Source organism: Drosophila erecta, unplaced genomic scaffold (genome assembly GCF_003286155.1).
Source record: "Drosophila erecta strain 14021-0224.00,06,07 unplaced genomic scaffold, DereRS2 tig00000000-arrow-pilon, whole genome shotgun sequence".
Taxonomy (NCBI): Eukaryota; Metazoa; Arthropoda; class Insecta; order Diptera; family Drosophilidae; genus Drosophila; species Drosophila erecta.
This window is the reverse complement of record NW_020825194.1, coordinates 13,101,251-13,124,865: the sequence shown is the minus strand read 5'-3', so window position 1 is coordinate 13,124,865 and position 23,615 is coordinate 13,101,251. Positions and strand designations below refer to the sequence as shown.

Genomic DNA, 23,615 nt, shown 5'->3' with positions numbered 1-23,615 from the left:
ACAAATACGCCCAGGGGTTAATGAACAAATAGTCACGTTGTCAGATTCAAGAACATGCGTATTTTGGGTCATTTTATTGCCGATTTCATTTTTACTACCTCATCGAAACTAAACGAATTTAGTTACAAAATGCTAGATAAAGCAATTTATAAGAAGTTCCCAAATTCGTTATGTACTGTACTGTACTATTGGAATGTGGGTATTCACTTACATACAAACAAAAGTGGATTATTTTGAAATCGCATATCAGTTCATAGTATGAACATCATATCTATGGAAATTAGCTTTTAAAAAAAACCGCCCTCGGATCGCTTAATATCGATAAGTCAATTGCGATTAATGATTGTATTTTATTCGATAATTACAGCTACCGACATTGTTGTTGATAGTATCGAACCAACATAGATTTTTGTCCAGCTCTAGCGGTTACAGTGAGATTTGGCAATTCGTTTTATTTATAACGAAAAAGCGATGATGCTGTAATATTTGTACCCTCAAGCGGTGGTTAAAAAGGTCCAGAGTCCGATGTCCGCCACTGGCGACACAAGCCAGTCGATGTGGAGGCGCTAGGACGCAGGACACAGCCGCATTTCGGACGGAGTCGGAGGAACACGGCCGATTTTCAGGAGACGAGACAGTAGGAGGAATAAATTAAGTCTGATTTTTAGCAATTCTGGTATGGAGACTGACTACCAGAACTACGTGGAGTCGCTGTCGGGAGTGTCCTCCGACGAGGACGACTTCTCCACGGTGGACAGCTCGGACGAGTCTGCGGAGGAGCCAGTTCCCACGCCATCATCAATTCCAAGGACGCGGAATCTGGTGCAGATGCTCTACGACAGAGAGGTGGGTTCAAAGGGGTCAAAAGATAATACCCAATCTCAATCTGGTCCCTATGAACTTTTATAGTATTTAAATCATTTTGATTAACATATAGATTATGCCAAACCTATTAGGGGGTTAACTTTTCAGTTCAAGGTCTACCTTTAATTTCATGGAAACTTTGAACACATATTTCGATTGATTTTTAAAAGAGAGTGTATAGGTGCAAGTGAATATTGTAGATTATTAAAACAAAGATTTAAATAGAAGGAGCTACCAGGCTTATAAAAAGACATGCGCATGACTATCATGAAATGGAACTTTTGATAGTTTTACTTATATTTTTTTCTAATCTGTTATCTGTTTTAATAGATGCACTTATTAAGGACAGAGCTATAAATTAGTTAACATATGTACTAATAAAACATCTTTTCAATTCTCTTCTCAGCGCACTGGATACTTCTCAGGCTCCTCCAGGGCTGGCCAAAGGCAGCAGCTTCCTTACGACAGAGTGCCAAATAGGTTAAAGTTATATCTCAAGGATGTTATGGCCAGCAATCTGATGGAGGGGTATGATATTCGTAAAGTCAAACTTTCAATACTTTTTGCTTATAACCTGAATATCCATGCAGACACATTTTCATGGGTCTAACTGCCTGCGGCCAGTACATGCTTAGCCATCGGGTGATGTGTAACGACAGCTCTTCGCTAAACCACTACTCCTTCAACATGGGCTATAAATACACGTAAGATCCATATTCTTCAACATATTATATCCTTATCATAACGTTCCCCAAAGTCTGTACTTCTGGCTGTTCCAACCACACAAGAGGCTGCGCCACTTCTTCTCGCGTCGCCTCTTTGACGATCATATGGTGGACAACATAAAGACTGTAACCATGACGCAGTGGAAAAACGCGCAGCACCAAATCCTAGTTGTCCACGGCGCTGCAACGGAGGAGGGTGAAGATAGCTATATCACATATGTCAAAGTTCCTAGGCTGGGTTGCTTGGAGTGCAAGAAACTCAACGACGACGGCCCATGTAGGTGTTAGAAATACAATCTTTTAAGCTGCCCATGAGACTAAGCCCTTTCCCGCCATTAGATTCCTTTTACAATGCGCACTGCCTGAACTGTCACTTAACAGTGCACACAAAATACTCCTCGACTGAAACTGATCCGGCTTTTGAGCCGAAAATAAATCTGCTTTGCCCGGAGCGCATTCTGATCATCTCCAATGGATTTATGCACATGCTGCGCATCGATATGGACACGCCGGCCGTGACCTCGGGCTACCTTCCCCAGCAGCATAGCCTCATCTTGCCCAGTCTTCAAGCGCAGCCTCAATCGCAATCTTTCTTGCTGCCCAGGACGCTTTTGGCCAGCGAAGAGGATCGCTCCTCTGCTGCCTTCACAGGTTCCGGTTCGGAGGCAGAGTCTGGAAATGAACAGAGTGTGGTGGCCCGCATCATTGCCGACTTCAGCGACATCGAAACCGAGCAGACGCAGCGCTCTAGTCAGCCCGTTCATCACCATAATGAGTCGCAATCCGGAGGCACCATTTACTGCTCGCCAAAAGCGTACGATAAGCTCATTTTCACGCCAAACTACAGTCCCACTGTGGTTACGGGCCCTAATAGTATGACTCTGCCGGAGACCACCCTGCCGGTCACAAAGCCGCTTGCCAACGAATCTAGTCCGCCACGGAGGCGCAACCATCGGATAGTCACCAAGTTCCGCAATGGCATCACTACCATAGATTTGCAGGTGGGTTTTATTTCATGAAATTAGCTTAGGTACAGCGAGTAATACTTTCGACTATTACTTCATAGAGCCCTCCCATTGCCAATTCGATGACGGACAAGTCGAATGCATATGAGTTTTCAGAAGACAACGAGAAGTACGAAAAGATCTCCACTTTCCGAAAGCGACGTTTGGCGGAGAAGAAGTATGAGTTCTCGGAGGACAACTCGGAGAATATCATACCCTTTACCAAGGTGCGATTGGCGGGTCGGGCTTTCAACTCGTCCACTGCCAGCACTACTACTCGCAGCTTCCATCGCTTTTCGCCCACGGCGCACTTCTTTCACAACTCGCCCTGCGCTTCGCCCTCCTCTTCACCACATCCCTCCCAGCCGGCACAAACGCCCCCACATCTGGGATTCCGTTCACCACCGTCCAGTTCCATGCTAATGCGTTCGCCAAGCCGAAACGCCAACTCGGCTCAGATCTTCAACCAAAAATCGCCACCATTATCGCAGGCCACACAGCAAATGCTTAGTTACAAGCCGGTGGGTCCGCTGGGAGCGCTTTCCCCACTCCAGATGTCGTTGGCCAAGCGTTTCGAAATCGGCGGCTCCATGTCGCCAAACGCCGGACTGAGCTTCCTGTCACCGCGTCGCGATGAGCCACGAATTGTGGAGATGCCTGTGCAGGGCGGTGTAATGCCGGAGAAGCCTGTGTGCACGAAGAAGCTAAGAAGACGCTATGTAGAGGAGGACGACGCCACCTCCGTCATCACCAGCGAAGAGGGTAACATAAATCTTTTAAAAGTATAGTTAATATGGATGTCAATGGAATTTTTTTCTCATATCAGACGACTGCATATCTCCGGGCTATCACACATCACTGCCAATGGAAGTGCACGGCTCATGTTACTCGGAGATGCAGATGATTTCACAGGCGTCGTATCAGCGGCTACGCTGTAGTAGCGTGGTAATCACCCAGCACTCGTTTGATCTGGAGACCTTCACGTACTACGTGATCAGCCTGCTGTGCCAGAAGCACCAGAAGATCTACAACGTGTTCTACGACTGGGCGTACGAGGTGATCAGCGTGTGTCCACTAAGTCAGACTATCGCCTGCATGCTGACGGCCCAATTCTCGGCGCGGGATCAGCCGCTGGCGATGTGCTTGCACTGCACTGGCCGAATGGACTGTGCTTTTCACAACATGCAGTACGAAAGCCGCATCTTGTTTACCTGGAACATGGAGAGCGGACAATGGCTGGTGCTCGACTATGGGGAACTTAAGGAGGTACACGAGCAGTTCAACCCACTGAAGCGGCTGGGCAAGGCGCGTCCCACGTTTGCTCAGATGGCCAAGAAGATGGGTAAGGAGATGGCCGCCGGCTTGAGTCTCAGCCTGCCCGACTACACCTCTAATCTGCGCGTGCTCAACTCGGACATCCGAAAGTCCAAGATGTTCATCAGTGATCTCGACAACATGGTAGAGTTCCACTTAAAGCGCACACACCACGAGACCCTGTGAGCTTATTGTTTAGTTTGCCCAAATATATAGACAGGCTGATCGAAAATAATCTTACAGAAAAGCTGCAAAAGTGTAAACAGTCATAATCTTTAAAACCCTGAAAGCAAATTTCTTGAAAAACAAATTCAAAATATTACAGCTTTTACATAAGTGAACCCATTCATATAACCAGTTTTTTAGTTTGTATAACTCGCTAAGGTTGCGTGCATCTAGTTCAGTTTTAAACACAAACAACGTGTGCTGTATTTAGTATTTAGTTACCTATACCTTACTTAGTGCAACGAAACGCTTTTCAAAAACTTGAAACGCGTCCTAATTTCGACTGAAGTCATTTAAGAAATCTACAACTTAGTTTTAAGACGCGAAGCTCGACTTCTAACCTGCTCATACCTACACATGCATACATATACGTACATATACTTTTGATATTCGACCTTGCGATTAAACTATTAGCTGTAATATTAGTTAGTTAGTTAGTTATCTTTTGAACTGCGGTACAAGTAATTAACGTACCGATTTAATTAGTCTCGTGCTTCACTGAAGGAGCATGTTACAAATATACACATGTAATCAAACCTAAGAACTATGTTTCAAGATATTAAAGATAGGATATACAATTCAAGATATTGTTCAGAAATTTTTCAGTCCACTAATGAAGTACTGGCAAATATAAGGCAAATCAGTTGCTTAATTTAGCTCATTTCCTTAATTCCACGTCGACCATTTTCTCAGATTCCACAGGACGACTCGTACTGGTCAAGTCTACGGAAGTAATATTTGGATTTCGGATGCTGTAAGAATGCAAATAATGATTTGAAAATCTGACATGACGATGCATTTTCCCCGGTAACTCACCGCTTGCGTATTAACCTAAACATTTCCTTATTGCAGAATGTGGCTATAAATAATATTATTCCCTGACTGCAGTTTAAATAATCGTTAATGGCTATTAAGGGCATCCACTTATTCTCCATCTCGCAAATGAAGGCAATGATTTCGAGAATCCAACTTCCGCCCATTATGATAAACAGGCGAAAATAAATTCGATAGCTGGAAAAAGGTTAATAAGTATGTTTTATCAGAAACCAAATATTTTTTTTTACTTAGCATGGTTCCTGGAAAGCTTTTGCCGCTCGCTTTTATTTAGCACTTTCTGATTTTGTTTGTTCTCCACATAAATGTATCGGGTTGTTAGGAAAAAACTAACACTGTTCAGAATTATTAAAATCGCCAGCGGTGCGTAAAAATAAAACATTGCGGACCATCCATTGGCTGAAAAGAATTTAAAGTACTTATAAACAAGAACTATAGTAATGAGATTTTGTAACCTACTATATATCCAGCAATAATATACTCCCACTGCAGGATTATATGGATTCTCTTCAGTTGTTTCAACAAATTGATCCACCAAAAAAATTACAAACGTCAAGAGTCCAGCAGAGCTCCAAACGATAATATTGTAGTTAAAGAAAGTGCTCCTGTTGTTCTGGTAGAAATCGTGGAACTTTCGCATCGCGAATCTTCTCCAAACATCGAAACTTATGGCGGAAAGCCAGAGAAAAGTAGCCATTACAGTGAAGTATCCAACATATCCTGCAATTCTCAGTCAGTATTTGAAATATTATTTGAATTAGCAATGGAAGAACTTCAGCTGGTTACCGGTGAGATAGCAAATAGGAGTCCTCAGCTCAAATATCCCAAACACGCTGATGACATTCAGTAAAAAGGTGGCCGCCAAGCTGATGAAGTACAGATTGCAGCACTTGCTGTGTAGGGATCTGAATTTCGGCAGCCAAAGGTACGCCGCAATTGTAATGACCATGAAGAAGACGGAGATGCACTTGACTGGAATGGGAGCATTCGGTAATGTGGATCTCCGCACACACTCAAACCTACCGTATGCCATTGTCATAGATGGTAACTCAATGCAGTTGAAGGCGACAATGAGTAGGTAGTTCTTCCCGGTACTTGTCGGATAGGGCTGCAAGCAAAACTCCTGCTTTGAGAGAAATTGCTGATCGAAGTGCCGGAACAAGGATCCATTCTGAAAGTGTTGAATTGTATTGCATATGATAATATTTAATATTTGGTATTGTGCGTAACATACTTCATATAGCGACCACATATCGTACTTGCTCCCCTCCGCATCCAATAAATAGTGTCTCTCGCAAGGAAGTGGAAGATCCTGCTGCACGACCATGTCCTCCAAGACGTGTTTCTTTATTACTGATCCGTCGAGTTGCGTTATATCCAGAAGGTATTCGTAGGTAAGGTTTTTATACACGTTTTTGGAGCACTCGTCGCCCACCATTAGCTTTTTGGGGTGACAACAGAACCGGATGCAGGTCTTCAACTTGCACACACAGCCACGAATGTGATTGGGAACCGAAACCGTATCGCCATCGTAGTCAATCTCGTAGTCATACTCTCCTGTTAGTTTGGCGGGAATAACGACGCCCTCATATATATACGATCCATTTGACAACTTTTCACTGTCACTTAACTTAACCGTATCGAAAAAATCGCAGTGTGGAATATCTGTGCACTGAGCACCAATCACAAGGATACTTAAGAGTAAGTATTCAATTCTGAACGTTCCCATTGTGATACACTTGTATTTAATGGGTACTTTTTCCGCTCTACCGACTTTTATGTGCGATTGCTAGACTCTGAATAAATGTCCGATCGCAAAAGGCCACTTAAGCTTGTTCCTTTATCGCCTCCTCCTCACAAGATGGGAAATGTTTATAAATAAGTTTTGCAAGAAAATTTCCTACAAAGTGCGGCGATTAATCGTTATATACAGCCAACTATGTTCTAACCACTTATGTTCTTTGCGATACTCAAGGATACTCCGGTTTGCTATTGATTAAATGCATTTTCATATGTAAGCCATACTAAATTTTATTGAAAGAACCACTTATACACTACGGACTGATAAGCAAACAAGTTTCAACAGAATACATAAATGTTTTGCTAACTAATTCAATTGATGCATCAGATGACAGTCCTGCGTCATTGTGCAAGTTTCGAACTCAATGCCACTGGTGCGTTTAGGTTGTATTCTGAAGAGAATTAATGGTATTCTATAGTAAAAATATCATAAAATAATATAACAAACAAAAAACTTACCGGTCCCTTATGGTTTTCCGTACCTCCTTGTTGCAAATTGTTAAAAGAAATATTATAATGCCTTGACTGCAGTTAACCAGTTCATTCGCTTTGATAAGTGGTAGCAAGATATTTTTGATTTCGCATATGAACGCGATTATTTCCAGAATCCAGCAGCCACCCATAATTACGAAAAGGTACACATATAGGCTGTAACTGAAAAACTTACAAGTTATACTCAGCTTTCTCATTTGGAAAGAACAAAGAAAATGATACAATACTTAGCACGGAATCTCGATTTTTCTTTCTCGTCGCAATTTTTAATGACTTTTGGTCTCAGCCTTTTCTCCGCTCGAATGTTACGGATTGTTAAATAGAACATAATCCCGTTGAATAAAATAAGAAGAAATATCGGGCCATAAAAGTAAACCATACCCGACCAGCCATCGGCTAAAAAGGAAAGTCAGGGTTAATGGAGTCCGAGGAGCATATATACACTTACTCATGATCCAGCAGGAAGTTACGCCCACGCCTGGCACAAAATTTGAACCTGAGTCGCTGTAATATGGGAACAGTAGATCTACTATGAAAACACCCAAAGTCAAGAGGGCTGCAATGCTCCAAACTATGAGGTTGTAATGAAGAAATCGATTTCCCATGCTTCTGCAGAAATCTCGATTCTGATGCAAGCCAAATCTTCTCCAGACATCGTAACTGATCACGGAAAGCCATGCAAAAGTGGCCATTGCTGCGAAGTATCCAGCGAATCCTTTAGTACATATATATTTAGTATACATATAAAGTTAAAGTGGCTATCCTTCCTCGTATAATCTCACCATTGAGTAGGCACATCAAATCGTTTATAAATACCCCAAACATACTGGCTACGTTCAGTAGAAACGTAACCATGAGGCTTACGAAGTACAGTGTGCAACACTTGCCATGGACGGTATGAAATAAGGGAAGCCACGAATAGGTACCAATTGTCAGGGCCATAAACACCACGGACACTAGTTTGACTGAAAGGAAAGTTAGATTGGTTGCGTTTGAAATCAGTGACTATTACCATAAGCCATTGTCATCGAAGGCTGGATGATGCAGTTATAAGGCACGAGTGAGTAACTTTCTCCAGACTTCGACCTTCTGGGCTGTAAACAGTAATCCTGTTTGGAGAGAAACGCATTGTCATAATGTCGCAGCAGAGTTCCGTTCTGGAATTTGAAATAATGTTAATGCAAGTAATATTAACCATTCCAGTTCCCTCCAAACTAACTTCGAATAATGTCCATTTGTCTTCTGCGTATCGTTCTGCATCCAGTTCATAATGGATTTGGCATGGCATTGGTAGATCCTGCTGGACGATCATCTCATTCATGATGTGTTTCCTAGTCACACTTCCATTTCGTAGCGTTATGTCCAGAGCATAATCGTAGGTGAGGTCTGCATCTACATCCTTGGAACACTGTGTACTACTCATCAGTTTCCTATGGTGACAGCAGAGCCGAATACACGGCCTTAGCTTGCAAATACATCCCCTGACGTGATTGGAGACATGCTCCCAGGATCCACCGTCCAGGATCCTATAGTCATACTGGCCCGTAAGTCTGGCAGGTATGATGAGATCCTCGTACCTATACGAACCGTTTTCGAACTTGGAACTGTGCGTTAGGTCCACGGTATCAAGGAAATCACAATCTGAGATATCTGCAGCAATGCCAACCAAAAGTAAGCTCCATATGGAGACCCGATATAAAGTTGCACTCATTTCAAGCAGCAGGATCGTTTGCACCGAGTTCGCTGAGATGACTGCTCCGCTGGACCACTGGAAGCAGAATAACTTGTTTTGCAAGCCACTTTGATTCTTCGCCCGATATAACGTGAACGACATTGATATCTGTGGAAATCCAGAAACAATGCGACGACGACAGTCGAGTTTTTACCACTAAGATAAAATCAAGCTGAGTGGCAATATTTACGTCATGTGCTGCAACTTAAATGTGGCGCGATTAAACAAGTGCATTGAGCATAATCCAGTTTTTCCAAGAAAGAAGTTTAAATCATACCCTGAGAAAAATATATGAAAAATAGTGAGTGACCAGATTAAATTCATAAAAAAATGTAGCTATTACCTAACTGGTAACTCCGAAAAAAAAAGGAGTTTCGATTTCATTTTGATTTTTTTATTACATCTGTATACATTTATAAAATATATTAAACAGTAACGTAGTTGTATATTAACAGTACCGTACAGTAAAAGTAATCGTACACATTAATAAGAGTCATAAAACATTAATAATCTTTGTGCTATCAACTTTTAGTTTAGCCGCAACGAAGCTTAGCTTTCAAAACAGAATCGTTTCCGCAGTTCCTATAAAAATATCTAGGTGACAGAAGGATCTGGAAATTGCGTTTAATTTCTTGAATAACAAAAACACAAAGAAACAACTTAAGTGTTATACAGTAGTGATCATAATAATAATAATAACTATAGACCGCATTTCGAGAATGAAACGCGGTGCATTCCTTGAATAGAAAAGTTTTTGGGTATTTTTCAAATATTTTTTCGTTTTTTTTCCCATGTGTTAACCAACCAACCTAACATAATTTGTCACTAAAATACAAACTTAAACAAAGGACAATTGCTTGCTAATAATATTTACACATAGAATATAATAGGTTTTTGATTTGTTTATCTCCCATTTTGTTTTTGTTTTACGTGTTCGTACAAGTTCTCTGACTAGTGGTTTACTATATATATGTTTCTATCAATATATTTGATTTGTATATATAGATTACTTTGTTTGTTTGACGGGAGTCACTTGGCTATCTGACTACCTTATATGAAACCACAACACTTATTTAAATTGCAAAAAACGTTAAACCTCTAAAAATACATTTAATTCACATTTAGTTTTGTTTTAAAATCCATTAGATTTTTTACGTGGGACTGACTCTTGGCATCATATACGTTCTATCGGCTGCACACAACATACATATATGTTCTTTGTAGTTTTCAATGCATGCACTATAATAGACATTCAATTTTTGTTCAAGTTATTTAACAACTAGCTACTCTAGCTGTTTTATCCACCTCGCTTAACAATTGGAAATCATTTCACTAGTAGGTGCCCAGCCTTTGAGGCGGCGGCTCCTTGCTGTCTCTATGGTTTAAACTAATCCAAAGGTAACAAATTGGTGTACTTCTAAAATCTCCAGAGCATTTCAACACCTTTACACACTGAATTTCCAGTTCAGCACTGGTTTTAGCTACATAGCTCACGCTCTGTGGACAAAAGTTGGCAAAAAAGTAATACAAGATACAAGACCTAACTATGCTTTTAATCCGCCAGAGATTTAGGATACACCCCCAGTGAATTCGCTTGCTTCTCCTCCTCCGATTTCATTAACCTTTTCTGTATGGTAGGTACATTTGGGCGCAGATGTCGCTTAGTGTTTTTGTTTTGAGATTAATCATTTGATGATTATTCACAGAAGTACTGAGGTAGTGTTGTTCCATCTGTCGACCCGTTGCATTGCGATTGCTTGACTTTACCAGCTCTGGTTCATGGCCTGCTCCAGTTTGGCCTTGGCCGCCGCTGCGGCGGCCACAGCGGCTGCCTGAGCCGCCGCCGAGTTGGTGGACAGGGGATGTCCCGCTCCGGCGGCCACCACAGCTTGCTGTTGCTGTTGCTTGCCAACGGCCACAGCGGCAGCTGCAGCAGCGGCCAAGAGCGAGGCGGACGGTGAACTGGGCATGAAGTTCACATTGATGTTGATGGGATGCACCACGGGCATGCTGGTGTAGCTCTTCTCCAGCAGATCCATTCCATTCAGGAAAGGCACCAGTGCATTGTAGTCCACGTTCAGGGGCACGTAGTAGTTGCCCTGTCCGTGCAGCGCGAATATGGGCACCGTAAAGGAGTGCCTGGGCGGCAGTGGAGCGGTTGTGCTACTCGGTGTGCTCAACTGGCCACCGGCAGCAGCCACCGCACTCAGCTTGGCCAGCAGTGGGCTGGAGTTGGAGTTGCCGTTGTGCAGCTCCGCCTTGATGTCCTTGATGTCGCTGAAGTTGAACGAGGGCGAGGGTTTGTCCAGTCGGTTGGCGGAACTCGCTCCCGCGTTGCTGGACTCGGTATGAACCTCTAGGGGTATTTCTCCATTGGCCGCTGCCTCGGCCAACTTCCGTTTCTTGGCCATAATGGGGGCTATTTCGGGTTCAGTGCCGTCCTTGGAGTGCTCCGACAAGGCCTGCAAGTGGGAGTGATCGCTCTGGAGGTGGGCCGCCACCGGACAATGCTCGCTGCTCGTCTCCTCGTCGTGGAGCTCGTGGACGAACCGCTCCTTGATGTGATTCTTGTACTTGTAGTTGTTGTTGTGCTCCACCTCGTGGGAGGACTCCGAATAGTTGCGCATGCGCACGGACATCAGGCTGTCCTGGGTATGGTGGCTATGGGCCAGGTGGGGATGCTGCTGCAGCAGCAGATCCCTGGGCGGTGGCGAGTGCATGTTAGAGGTATCGGTGTGTAGGATCGGCTCCCTGGACGACTCGAAGTCGTGGTGGCTGCTGTCCGTATGATGGTGATGATGATGCGGGGCCGTCGAAGTAATCACTGGCGCCTGGTGGGGCTGCTGGTGTGCCGCCAGCGGTGTGATTTTGGCTGGACAGCTGCCTCCGGCCGGCGGACAGGTGGTGGAACTGGCTGCGTTGCTGCTGTTACTGCCACTGCTATTGCTGTTTCCCCCAGCACACGCTGCTGCCGGTCCACTGCCCGTGGAATTAGTGGGCACGTTATCAGCTACTGGCGGTGCTCCAACACTGCCGCCACCATTGCTCAGCGGGACCTTCGAGTCCATGCCGGCATTCGAAGCCGGCGAACTGCCATTGGCGACTGCAACTACTGCTGCGGCTGCTGCTGCTGCTGCCGCTGCCGCCGCCTGCTGGCTCCGCTGCAGCTGGTTGAGATGGTTCCGGAAACTCAAATCCTTGACGTCGTTATGGTCCTGACTGTGCTCCACATCCGAGGCAGAGGTGGCCAACATGTCGCGCAGGTGGCACAGCGGTGGGTGGTACGCCTGGTGGGGGCTGCCGCTGGAGGCGCTCACATTATCCGGCATGTGGCAGCTGCGCGTCGACTTGTAGCAGTCCGCTGTGTAGGGATAACCATAAGTTGCTTAGTGATTCATTTCGGTATTAGGCTATGTACTCACTCTTGAACATCTCATCGATGTGCTCCTGCAGGCGACCCAAGAGGCGGTGGCAAAAGTCCTGCATGTGAACGTCGTAGAGGAACTTGGCCGCCTCCTTCATGCAGTCCATGTAGCCACTCCGGTAGTCGCTCTCCTTCTGCTGGCACTCGCTCTGCAGGTGCTTCAGGTGCCTGATGGCCATCTCGATGATCTCCGTCTTCTCGATCCGGCCACGCCCCTTGCGCTGGTACTGCGGCGGGATGAGGCGGGACAGGTCCGCCAGGCAGGAGTTCATGCGATCTCGTCTCCGTTTCTCGATGATGCGATGGGAAAGTGGATCTTGCTGTGGGCAGAAGTTGTAGAGATGGTCTGGTTAATAATGGCTTGAAGCTCAGCTAACTAGAGAACCCATTTTAAGGGTAGTTAGTGGGCGTATTAGACCCCTAGCCTAAGTAATGATGTTCGGCTGAGAGACGATTTTCTTTTGCTATTTTGTTTCATTTTATTTTCTCTAATTTCGATTCTCATTTTTTCACTTTATTATACTTTCAACGGTTTTTTTCGGTGCTCTTTGTTTCTAACAATAAAAAAGGGTCAAAAGTGGCGGCTGCGTCGATGGCGGCATGGTCGTCATGGCTCAAGGTCATTGCCCGGGTGTGTGGTGGGTGGTAGTTGGTGGTGGGTGAGAGTGTGTGATAGCTAGTGGGCGTGGTCATCATCCGGGGCGCTGCTCTAATGCTCTTTTGATCCTTTGATCTTGTCTCAGTCGTTTTGTATTCGATTTCGATTTCGATATATTTTCAATTGATTTAGAAATGATAGCGAGTTTTGGGTCGCTCTAAAATTGTAATATTTACCCTCGATGTCTTATTACGTCTTCCGGTGGCATATTCAGCATCGTCCTCGCTGTATGCCGTGGCTGATGTTGAAAAATTTAAACTAGATTCTGTGCAATAAGGAAAACTGGAGACAGCTGCTTCGCTATAATTCGTTTCGATATGCAAAAAGAAGTGGGAAGGATAAAGAAACACAGGTAAGTCCAAATCTTGTTCAAATATGATTTATATTATTTGGTTTTGTTTTGTATTGTTTTTTTCAGATCGTTCAAATTTTCGTATTTAGATGGTAGTTTTTCAAATTTTTTTATTTGTTTTAGTAATGCATTTATTAGGCGCATAACTTAGCCTAACTTAGGTGTAATAACTTAGGGCTAGTTAGTCTACGGTTATTAGTTAAATGCGTTTTAAATATGGTTTATTGTTTGCTTTCAGTTTCTTTTCATTTATTTAAAATTCATCATCAAAATAAATTAAGGCTGCAAGAAAACAAAGAGAAAGTGGATTAAAACTTGTCGCTTCGACTCGAAAACGCTGTGGATCAGCCAAATCAATCAGTGTGCCTCAATGAGCTCTCCATCAGTTAGCCGGATATTGGGCTGTTGGTCGCTTGGCTAAAATCAAACGAGCGTTTTGTTTGGTTTGTGTTGTAGTAAAACGGGTGGAAATGCCTTAAAGTACGGTTAGCATACGATACGGTATCCGGATCCGGAATGGATCCTCAGTCCAGGCAGGAGATCGTTCTCTCACAATTACACACGCACATTTAATTGGACAAGATGTCAGGATCGTGGGTGGATCATAAACACATTTTTATTCAAAAAGCATTTGCCAGATGTCTTAAGGAACGACACACGTTTTCAAGCGGCCACTACACATATCAGGCCAGCTAAATTTAGAACCTACACGTTTTTATTGCCATGTGCCAAAAACGAACAGCAAATATAATAAAAAGCTGAGCGAAAAGTTGAACATAATTTGTAAAGAAACAAATATCTCGATAAAAACTGTTGCCAAGCGCCACGGGGGTAAAGCCAGAGAGAAAACCCACACAATTCTACGTTTTACAGACTCATTGAATGCCAATTTCTCAGACCAAAACCAAAACTAAAACCAAAACAAACACACAAGCATCGACCAGAAAGCGCTAGAAAACCAAAATAAACTAGAGTGACCACAAGAGCGAAATAATAATAAGTGTCATGGCTCTGGGCGATAAGCAGGCGACCCCACAAACAAACGCAAGTAGAGTATACTACATAAGTCCGAATTAGCCATCAAGTATATGGTGAGATACTCAGATACCAGAACGCACCAGTCGCTGGCGCCTAGAACTTGTTTATCCGACCGCCCTGGCCCCACCCCCCTAAAAATAAAGCGGCAGCAACTTGTTTTCATCTTGGCGTTTAGCGCAATTTGCTGAATTCGATTTATAAACCGTGGCCAATTATCGTGCCACCGAGCAACCACACTGCGTATGAGTAATGCAAATAAAGTGATTTGGACTGGGCGTGGCATCGCCTTGGATTGCAGGTTGACTGCACTCAGTTAAGTAAAGAATTTGGTTGGGTAATTGGTTAATTGGTTAATTCGATCAATTCATGTTTCTGCTTTTAAGCTGAAATAGGATTTGTTTGAGTCATAATCGGATTTCGATATATCCGCACGAGATGAATGACATGAAGCAAACGTTATTATAATCCCCAGTATGGGTCTGCTATATGAAAACTTAATTGTTCGTGGGCGTTGATAAACCGATACATCGATACACCGACGACAATGTTTGCCAGAGTATTAGCCATCATTCGTGTTTAATTTGGAGGGCTGCGCCATCCGATGGGGTCGATATCAAACAATCCCGTGAACATGGCGTGTACTCGGGTGGCGTACTTTTAATCATTGGCCAAAGAGCACCAAACTGGGAACGTCAGTGAGAATCACTCGCTTGATTCATGAGAGCCATGCCGAAGACCCCAACAAGTTGGCAATGTGCCCCCCGTTTGAATGGCGCTGGCCCACCGAAATGTCTTACGTTTGTTTACTTTTCGTGTGCCGTCTTTGTGTGGTCGCACTATTAAGTAATTGGCATCGAAATACGAGGCTGACGATGGGATCTACAAGTACTCCGCGACGCTGCCCTGCCATGACGACAGTTCCTCCGATCATCCACCCGTTTGTTGCCAAAGGCATGGACACCATTCCCTATCCGGATCGTAATTTACTGTGTGGGGGAGCTACCGACACGTTTGTGTACGCATGAGTCTGTGATACTCGTAATTAGACCATGTGCCAAGAGTCGTAGTGACATATAATAGAAATTTCAAAAGAATTCGAGCCCATATGAATACACCTATCTGTGAACTTGTGTATTGATATTCAAGTTTGTGTTTAACCATTTCCTGTCCTTATCGGGGGTAATTAAACCCTACAGATTAGATTGCCACGCTACACGTGACGAGTTTTCTAGTATATCATTTTCTGTTTTTATGCCGTTTTGTTGGTCTTTTGTGAGCAATAAATAGTAGGGCTAGCTGATTAAAGCCGAAAACAACTTGTTCTTTTCGGTTTTAATTAATCTCTTCTTCGATTGGGTTTTTCCACAATAATAGTCTGATTAGATGGGGATCTACAAGCACCTCAGAAGTCTGTAATAATGTTAATCAGTTACGGGACAGTCATATCTTCGCCTCTTAATCTTGCGTTAACCAACAGAAAATGTCATTCACTGTTGACTCATTCGAGCACAAGTGATTCATAAAACTTTTGCCGATGCTAAGAGCATAACAATGCCTACATCGTGTCCAAATGTAGAGGGAAAAATAAAATAATTCAATCAACGTCTTATTACTTAAGCAATTAGCACTTGAAGAACTGCAGTATGACTGGTTTTTGATGAAATGTTCACATTCAAATAATATTTGCTACCACAAATAAAACCGATTTCTAGAAAATGTTGATTAAATCGCCTAATTTTATAAGAAATTGATTTTTCAAGTGAATAAACTTGGGGGAAAATGGGCAGCCGCATAGGTTTTTCTTTTTCGTAAAAATCAACTTGTTGATGATATTTCTTCTTGTGTATTGATTTACACAGCTAACATGTTTACGGTGGACAGTCGTGGCATTCAATGCCAACAGTTTCCGCCGCTGATCTGTGTCACAAAAATTTCCATATCGACATTGGGCAATGGAAATGCGCTGCTTCGAATTGTGAAATCTCGGAGGGCGAGAGTGGAAAACAACCGAAACGCGACAACAAACGGCAGAACGATGACGCCGAACTCGAGGAGAGAGAAATAAATCAAGCTAAATACATAGAAGAGTCTGCCCCAGCGTCTAATTAACAAAAGTGGGCGGGGCTGGACTGGTCTGGTCTGGCTCTCGCCTGATCGACGACCTTGGGTTTGTCGGTCGGTGATAAGGTGTGTTTATATGCTTCTATTATATACTATATCACGAACACTCGAACACACTCGGCTAGATTAGCACCAATTACGCTAAAGTGCAGCGGAGCATCTGCTGTTCAGGTGAGCGACACAATCACGTGAGATCCCCAAAACTGGAACCGAAACTTAAACTAGAAACTATAACCGAAACTGGATATGCCGCGTAGCGCTCATAAATATTCAGTTGAAAAAACTGCGATCTACCGGGCGGCACGTGATATAATTGTTTTTGGCCAAAGTGCAAAGACCAGAAAAAAGTTGCTGCACCAGCGGAATTCGATTCGTAACAAAATCGAATTTCGCATTTCAGTTGATTCAACAACTAACCAACACACAAACGTGCACACGTGCCGGATGGATTGCTTGGCAACAGTTTTGGGGCTCGGTCCTTGGGTTTGGGATTGGATTTGTAAATGGAATCGCAATGGAATCGAGGGCAACAATCCCCGGCAAATTGCTCTCTGGCGTGCCGTCTAGGCGAAAAACAATTCGGTGCGAGTCGAGTATAAACAGATACACCGACACAGCCACGACTCGCAAAGATACAGATACGACACACACAAAGATGCAGTGTAAGAAAACATATATGTAGATACAAATGCGAGGCCAATTGGAGGCGGCTGCCTTTGGCTTATTACGCATACCCTGGTGCTTCTTCAACGAATTTTCAAGAAGCGCTGCAAAAGTGCAAATGGAAGTTTCGTATCGCGCCTCATTTGCAAATCCAGCTGGTGATGAGATAGAGCTGTCTTTGTTCCAAGGAAAGTGAATCACAGTCAGAGCTGATTTATGAAATCGTCGTTTTGTGTATTCGGTGCAGCGTTGCTTGAGATAGCCGTGTGTGCCTTATAGAGGCAAGTTGGTAACAGAAGGTGGGCTTAGTTATGCCCCATCAAGAGCTTGAGTATTTGCAAAAGGAATTACACATACTTCTAATCTCCCCAACTATTAAATATCTATTTAACGATAGAAATTAAGCAACTAACTATTACTAATCAAGAAATAGAAATTCACAAATATCCCAACGTACGCTCCAAATTCCTCCGCTAATCATGCATCCCAGATCTTCAACATTTTCATATTCCCCATCCGCATTCCCCAGCTGAAATGAATGTCCGCACTGGACATAACTGGGTCAAAAGACACTCAAATCCATATATTTAAATCGTTTAGCGGCAATCAAATGCAGTGGTCATGAGTCAGCGGACCCAAACCAAAAAAACAAAAAGCATCGAGACGAGTGCATTAATCAAAAAAATCAACCACATAGTCGTACTGCACAAATACCATGCGAATTTCACAATATCTGCGGCACGTTTGCCGCCCGTGAGTTGAGGACTGTAGCTTTACTGGTGGGGGTTTTCTTTTTTGAGGGGTCTATAGGGGTCAGCCTGCATGGAACGTGAACGACTACGTGCCCGCTTCTCAAATGCCAATGGACGGCGAACGGAGCGGACGACGATCATCATCGTCGACGATGATGATGATGGTGGTGGTGGCGATAAGTCCGGCGACGGAACGAAACGTATCGATGCGGATCGAATCGGATCGAGATCGGGTAGGATCGCCAACATTTTCGACGCAGGCGGATATATATCTGTCCATATAATTTATAACACTCCGTTCTGCTATTTATAGCGCGGTGCATGCGTTTGTTATTCGTTTTGGTGATAAGCGCGATCGAAAGAGTGAATATATTAAAAACAACTGTGTTGATATGGGATTTTTGCCACTAATTAGTAATTATTAATTATCTTACGTTCATGAACAACAGAGCACAAATTTCAAAGCAATAATAAAGGTATCAAAAATATGGCCATTCAAGTCTTTCTTATGCATTTTTATTATTTCTACACTTTCGATGGTTTCTGGTTAGATTATAAATTGCTTTAGCAGCTCCAATCTTGAATATCCTGTTGATATTTTTGACGTGTTGTCTTGCTGAACATCTGTGAGTTCATGTTGTGCAGGAAATCCATTTGGAACCCCTGCAACACAGAAGTAGCCAGCAAACAAACACACTTTTTCAGAGATCTCGTGCGGCTCCAGATCCATGGCGTCCAATGGGATGTGAATGGGGAAATGTTAATATCACTAATCACTGGGTCAATGTCTTCAATTCGATGGCGTCGTTGTCAAGATCCCGAAATCGAAAACAACGAGAGACAGCTGAGTACTAAATGGGGTTGCGGGGTGTATTTTTTAATTGTTTTGCGGGGCGGTTTAGCAACTGTCTCGTCGTGCAACAAACCCGAGATCTCACTGACGCTTGACAACTCTGGACACTTTATAGATACAAGATACATATATAGGTACACATGTGCCTTTAGATAGATATATAGATAGATACATTTCGGTTTGGAGAGGAGCGATTGTGCGTCACGCCCGTACCGCTTTTTATCGCGTGTTTGCTTATCTCTATTTGTGTTTTCTCTCTGCTATTTTTCGCATTTATGACTGACTTGGGTGTTGATTAAGATGGCAGCGCGTAATGCAAATTATAAACACTTCAGCCGCGATGAAGACGCGTGTTTACCCCAAGTGCCATTTGATAAAGAGTCACCGCAACCGAATTTATAATATTTATTTAGATTACTTTTTTTCAGCGCTGATCCCGTGAGCAAAGATTAACCATTATGTTTAACCAGTTTCGTTCATTAATCAAATTTTGTTGGGATAATTAACCCGGCTAGACACATAATTAAGCGGCACACGTGACGTATACGTAATCATATCTGCTCATAGCCCATGAGTAACTTTCCCCCAAATCCGCAGTGAAACCCAAAACCGAACTGGAAAAAACCAGACTACGAAACGAAAACATATCCAAAGGCCAATCAAATTGGGGACCTGAATATTTGATGAGCGGTTCATTCGATTAGCCCTTGTGTATTTATAGAGGAAAACGTTCCCAGGAACGTGGCGGTCACCGCATACCAAAATAGCCAAATATAAAGCTCAATCAAAAAACATAGCCCCAGAACCAACAAAAACCTGAGCGAAACACAAAACTTGTTGACCTTCAAAAGGACATGGCCCGAAGCGCCACCCAAAAGCTAGAAGGGCCACCCGAGCACGTGAACTGCACCCCCCTCCACGCGCTCGATGGCCAATCAAAGGAGTTGGTTGGGGATGCATAGACCCACGCTGTTGTTAACTGATATTTATAGCCACGTTTTGGCCGTTGACATTTATAAGACAGGCGTAAACCCCTAAGCACCGCGATTATATTACTCATTTGCAGCGTTGGCCACACCACTTCACTTGTATTATTAATCCCCACTCTGGCCACACCAACGCCAATCACAATTTTTTCTGATTCCGCTCGGACACGTTTAAACGAAATTCAAGTTCAAAAATACAAACTAAATGGAATGGGCCAATGGGGGGATTGGGGGGATGGGGAGACTCACAGGGAAAAAATCAACGAAACATCACGTTTGGCGAGTCGTGCGTTGGATTTTGTTTTGTGTTTTGCCTTCTGGCAAACACGAAAAAATAAAGATGAAATAAAGCGCAAACTGAAGCACCCATCTCGGCCAAGAATAGCCTCTCGACAGTGTCTGCCCACGTTTTCTTTGCCCGATTTTCGCGTTTGTTTTGCAAATGCAAAACGCTTTCTAGCTCGACGGCTAAAAATACGCGGCCCACACAACTTAAAACAAATCCGAATGGTCCACACCCGATCCTGACATGCACGTACATAACGATCTAACTAATGATCGTAATAGAGGAGGAGGCGGAGACTTAGGCTTAACCACTAAGAGCGAGTCTAAGATACACTAAACCATTAATTAATTCACAAAGAAAAGGTATCACAAGTCTTAGATGCGCGATATGTTTATCCAAGGATTTAGAGATTACAGGTATTCAATTACTTTACTTTCAATTACTTTGTGGTTCAAATACAACTATATAAAAGCCTTGAATAATTTTCAGCAATTTGCAATAGAATTTTCCGATTGTTACACATTTTGTGATATGTTTTCTCTGCGTGCTTAAGCTAAACGCGCACAGGTGAAAGTGAGTGGTTCGATTTAGTCATTGGATTGGCTTTAAGTTGCTTTCGAGTTGCAGCGGGATCTGAGGATCTGTGCTGAGTATACCTACCTTTCATACTTGACCGGATGGGCGGCGTGTCCGTTCGTCTCGTTCCAATAGGGCTCCATGGTGGTGCCAATGGGGCTCCTGCTCCTCGATCCGCCTCCTCCGCCTCCTCCTCCTCCTCCGGCTGCTTGAACTGGAAACGCACCGAATCCGCTCCTGGGCAGTAAGACCGTTTTGTGAAGCGGCTGCTGCGTCTGCTGCTGCGTCGACGTGGTTTGCTGCAGTTGCGGTGGAATGGTGGAAGTGCTCCTCCTTACGTCAGTGCAGAAATAATTGTGAGATAAATGCCGGGGCGAATTTATGGGCGAGCAAACAGGTTGTCGAGTCGACTGCTGTGCGGCGAATTCACTGCGCGGCGAGTTACTTTTCTCTTCCAAAGCTGAGATGAGAGATATTTTATACTTTTCTGTCGGGTTCTTTTTTTCACGTTTCACGTCCCGGATTTATATTCGAAATTTCAGAATGGCATTACGAAGCGGCCTGTTTATTTATGTTGGAACGAGTGAAAAATGCTGATAAGTACCGCCTGTTTACTCTTCTCCGCTTATCACTGGATGTACATGTGCGAGTGTGTGGGTGCGATAACGATAGCGATAACGCGTCTACTCCTCCTACTGTTTTTTTTCCGTACTACTCCTTCTTCTTCGTTCACTGGAGCTTCAATTAAGGTGCACTTGTTGGAGCAATTCCCTCTCGTTCGCGGTATCCACACAAAAAACAACAGAAGAAACACAAATAGTGTCGGAAAACGTGATTGCGCTGCGCGGTTTTTTGTTTAATTTTTGTTTACACGTTTTTAGCTTTTATCAATTTTATGCACACACTGTTATTTGTTTTGTTAATATATATGGTGCATAGATACATAGAGCCACAGAAAACAATAACTTCCTTTCGTTTCACAATGGAATTTTACCAGCCGCCTCTATATACACACACCGATAAATATATGTACGGGCGAGCGAGAAACGTGCGTGCGTGTGCGTGTGTTTCACTATTAAAGCACGTATATATAGGTATGTATCAAATTTGTTGTTGTGCCCCTCCAGCTAATTTTGCTGTTTTTTATTTGCTCTCCCTCTTGCCTTATTTGCCTTTTTTTGTTGTATTTAATTTTTGCACTGTCACGTCACCCGCACCGTGAACTATTTCCCAAACGTCTGTTCGCGACAAGAGACAGAATCGAAATGAATGAATAAAACTCGCTGGCGGCACGAGACCCCAAAAAAGAGGCGAGAGAGCGTCAAATTAATGACGTGCACGCCAAAAGAGAGAGCAACATGTGTTGTTGCGAGAGTGAAGGCATTTCGTGTGCGGCGAACGTGATTGCCACAGTGGGACTGAAACGCGAGTTGTATGGCCACAAAATCCGCTGGGAGATAGACCCCTGGGATTTCCTACGACATATTGGCCAATTTGCCAGATTGCCTTTGTTTGAACAGGGGATGTCTAAAAATATGAAGTAGACATCAAATTTTTAAAACAAATGGTTAATACATAATCTATTAACCATAAAACTATTAACAAAAAGTGTTGCCTACCTTAAGGGCAACAACTGGCAAATATGGCGATTTCCTCAAATGGTTGTCTTTCATAATATGTAGCGTACTTTTAAGGGTGTAATATTCCCAATTATCAAATGTCCGAAATGCCCTCGACAATCGCCTATCACCTCGATTGGCTCCACTGTACCGCCAACATTTGGGGGCCTGATGACTAGACAACACGTACTCGCACTCGCACTCGCACTCGCACACTCACGCCACTTACAAAACCACGAACAGCCTTGTTGTTGTTGCAAGATATTCATAAATGAGTTGCGTGTGAATTATATATGTACATATGTATATTTATAAGCATTTAGTTGGCCGAGTCGAGCCGTTACCGATATGGTTGTGGTTAACATTAAGTGCGCCATATGATACTCCAGTACGAGTTTCGACTTTGGAGAGTTACCGTTACAGTGGGTCCACTCCATAATAAAACATGGAACCAAGAATAATGGCAAAAATAAAATATATATGCATGTATACGAATAAGTGAAGAAAACAACGACGCAGAAGCTCAAGGCGAGCAGAAACAACAAAAGTCGGCGGCATACAATAAAACACGTGAAACGTGACAAATTCCAAAGCGAAGCGAAACAGCCAAGTCAACTGGGCGGCGGCTGCGTGAGCGAGAGAGCAAAAGAGAGAGCGCGGGAGAGAGCGCGAACTGATAACCGGCGCTTGGCAACAACAATCACAAAGCCAAACACACACACACGACTCGGCCGACATTTTGTTTTCATTACAGAGCGCAACAGTCGCGGCTATTGTTGTTGTTTCTATGAGGGCTTCAGTTAAAAAAAAACCAAATAATAATCATACGCTACGTTGTCCCACACTGTCTCTCTCCCTCGCTCTTGATCCATTTGCTTTGCGTTTTTAATCGAGACACGTTGAAAGTGGCAAACACACTAAAAAGTACAAAAAAATAATAATAAATAACAACTCAAAATTCGTGGCGCATGACGTAATTTCTCACGCGAGCCGAGCATGTCAGCGTTTTGGCACACACACAAGCGCACATCCGCACACACACTCACGCACACCAGTGCAGCACTCAGGTTTGTTGTTGGTCACGTGTTGTTGAAATGTTTTCGCATTTACAAAACGCTGTTGTTCGTGTTTTGCAGTTGATTCGGACTCATACAGTCCGAGCTCCATAGCTCGAACTAATATTTTTATTTTATTCCCAATCAAGAAAAGAAATTGAAAGAGTTTTAAAAATATGACAACTTCAATTCAATGCTGCAATTGTACTGAAAAATTAAAACATAATCACATGCAGCAGGTT

General features: G+C 43.4%; 5 protein-coding genes across 10 annotated transcripts in view; 2 read left to right on the top strand and 3 right to left on the bottom strand.

The window, feature by feature from the left end:
• Positions 1-365: 365 nt before the first annotated feature.
• Positions 366-4,673, top strand: LOC6552030. The gene is made up of 7 exons (XM_001980639.3): positions 366-846; positions 1,271-1,392; positions 1,455-1,568; positions 1,622-1,866; positions 1,929-2,590; positions 2,656-3,355; positions 3,420-4,673. The coding sequence occupies exons 1-7, from the start codon at positions 679-681 to the stop codon at positions 4,091-4,093; spliced, it is 2,685 nt and encodes an 894-aa protein (XP_001980675.2). The 5' UTR covers positions 366-678; the 3' UTR covers positions 4,094-4,673.
• Positions 4,674-4,737: 64 nt separating this feature from the next.
• LOC6552031 (probable G-protein coupled receptor Mth-like 11) lies at positions 4,738-6,751 on the bottom strand. Of its 2 annotated transcripts, XM_001980640.3 has the most exons (7): positions 6,201-6,751; positions 5,990-6,137; positions 5,753-5,938; positions 5,426-5,686; positions 5,197-5,365; positions 4,949-5,143; positions 4,738-4,884 (listed from the first exon to the last, which is right to left on the bottom strand). In XM_001980640.3, the coding sequence occupies exons 1-7, from the start codon at positions 6,693-6,695 to the stop codon at positions 4,791-4,793; spliced, it is 1,548 nt and encodes a 515-aa protein (XP_001980676.3). In that variant the 5' UTR covers positions 6,696-6,751; the 3' UTR covers positions 4,738-4,790. The 2 variants fall into 2 exon arrangements, with proteins under 2 accessions (XP_001980676.3, XP_015010058.2); XM_015154572.2 differs by having other exon boundaries at positions 5,753-6,137.
• A 238-nt stretch (positions 6,752-6,989) lies between these two features.
• On the bottom strand, positions 6,990-9,149 carry LOC26526505 (probable G-protein coupled receptor Mth-like 11). Of its 3 annotated transcripts, none has more exons than XM_026980505.1 (7): positions 8,478-9,149; positions 8,271-8,415; positions 8,041-8,223; positions 7,707-7,973; positions 7,486-7,654; positions 7,226-7,420; positions 6,990-7,158 (listed from the first exon to the last, which is right to left on the bottom strand). In XM_026980505.1, exons 1-7 carry the CDS (start codon positions 9,090-9,092, stop codon positions 7,074-7,076), a joined length of 1,659 nt encoding a protein of 552 aa, XP_026836306.1. In that variant the 5' UTR covers positions 9,093-9,149; the 3' UTR covers positions 6,990-7,073. The 3 variants fall into 3 exon arrangements, with proteins under 3 accessions (XP_026836306.1, XP_026836308.1, XP_015010492.2); XM_026980507.1 differs by having other exon boundaries at positions 7,707-7,952; XM_015155006.2 differs by lacking the exon at positions 6,990-7,158 and having other exon boundaries at positions 7,346-7,420; positions 7,481-7,654.
• A 451-nt stretch (positions 9,150-9,600) lies between these two features.
• LOC6552032 (transcription factor cwo) lies at positions 9,601-21,971 on the bottom strand. Of its 3 annotated transcripts, none has more exons than XM_015154571.2 (4): positions 20,784-21,971; positions 13,249-13,841; positions 12,413-12,734; positions 9,601-12,351 (listed from the first exon to the last, which is right to left on the bottom strand). In XM_015154571.2, exons 3-4 carry the CDS (start codon positions 12,684-12,686, stop codon positions 10,754-10,756), a joined length of 1,872 nt encoding a protein of 623 aa, XP_015010057.1. In that variant the 5' UTR covers positions 12,687-12,734; positions 13,249-13,841; positions 20,784-21,971; the 3' UTR covers positions 9,601-10,753. The 3 variants fall into 3 exon arrangements, with proteins under 3 accessions (XP_015010057.1, XP_001980677.1, XP_015010056.1); XM_001980641.3 differs by having other exon boundaries at positions 13,249-13,372; XM_015154570.2 differs by lacking the exon at positions 13,249-13,841.
• LOC6552033 (DNA-binding protein RFX2) overlaps positions 21,720-23,615 on the top strand; it is a 22,981-nt gene continuing 21,085 nt past the window's right edge. Inside the window, exon 1 of the mRNA XM_026975916.1 lies at positions 21,720-21,793. The gene's annotated coding sequence lies outside the window, so the exon portion shown is untranslated. The remainder of the gene's footprint in view (positions 21,794-23,615) is intronic.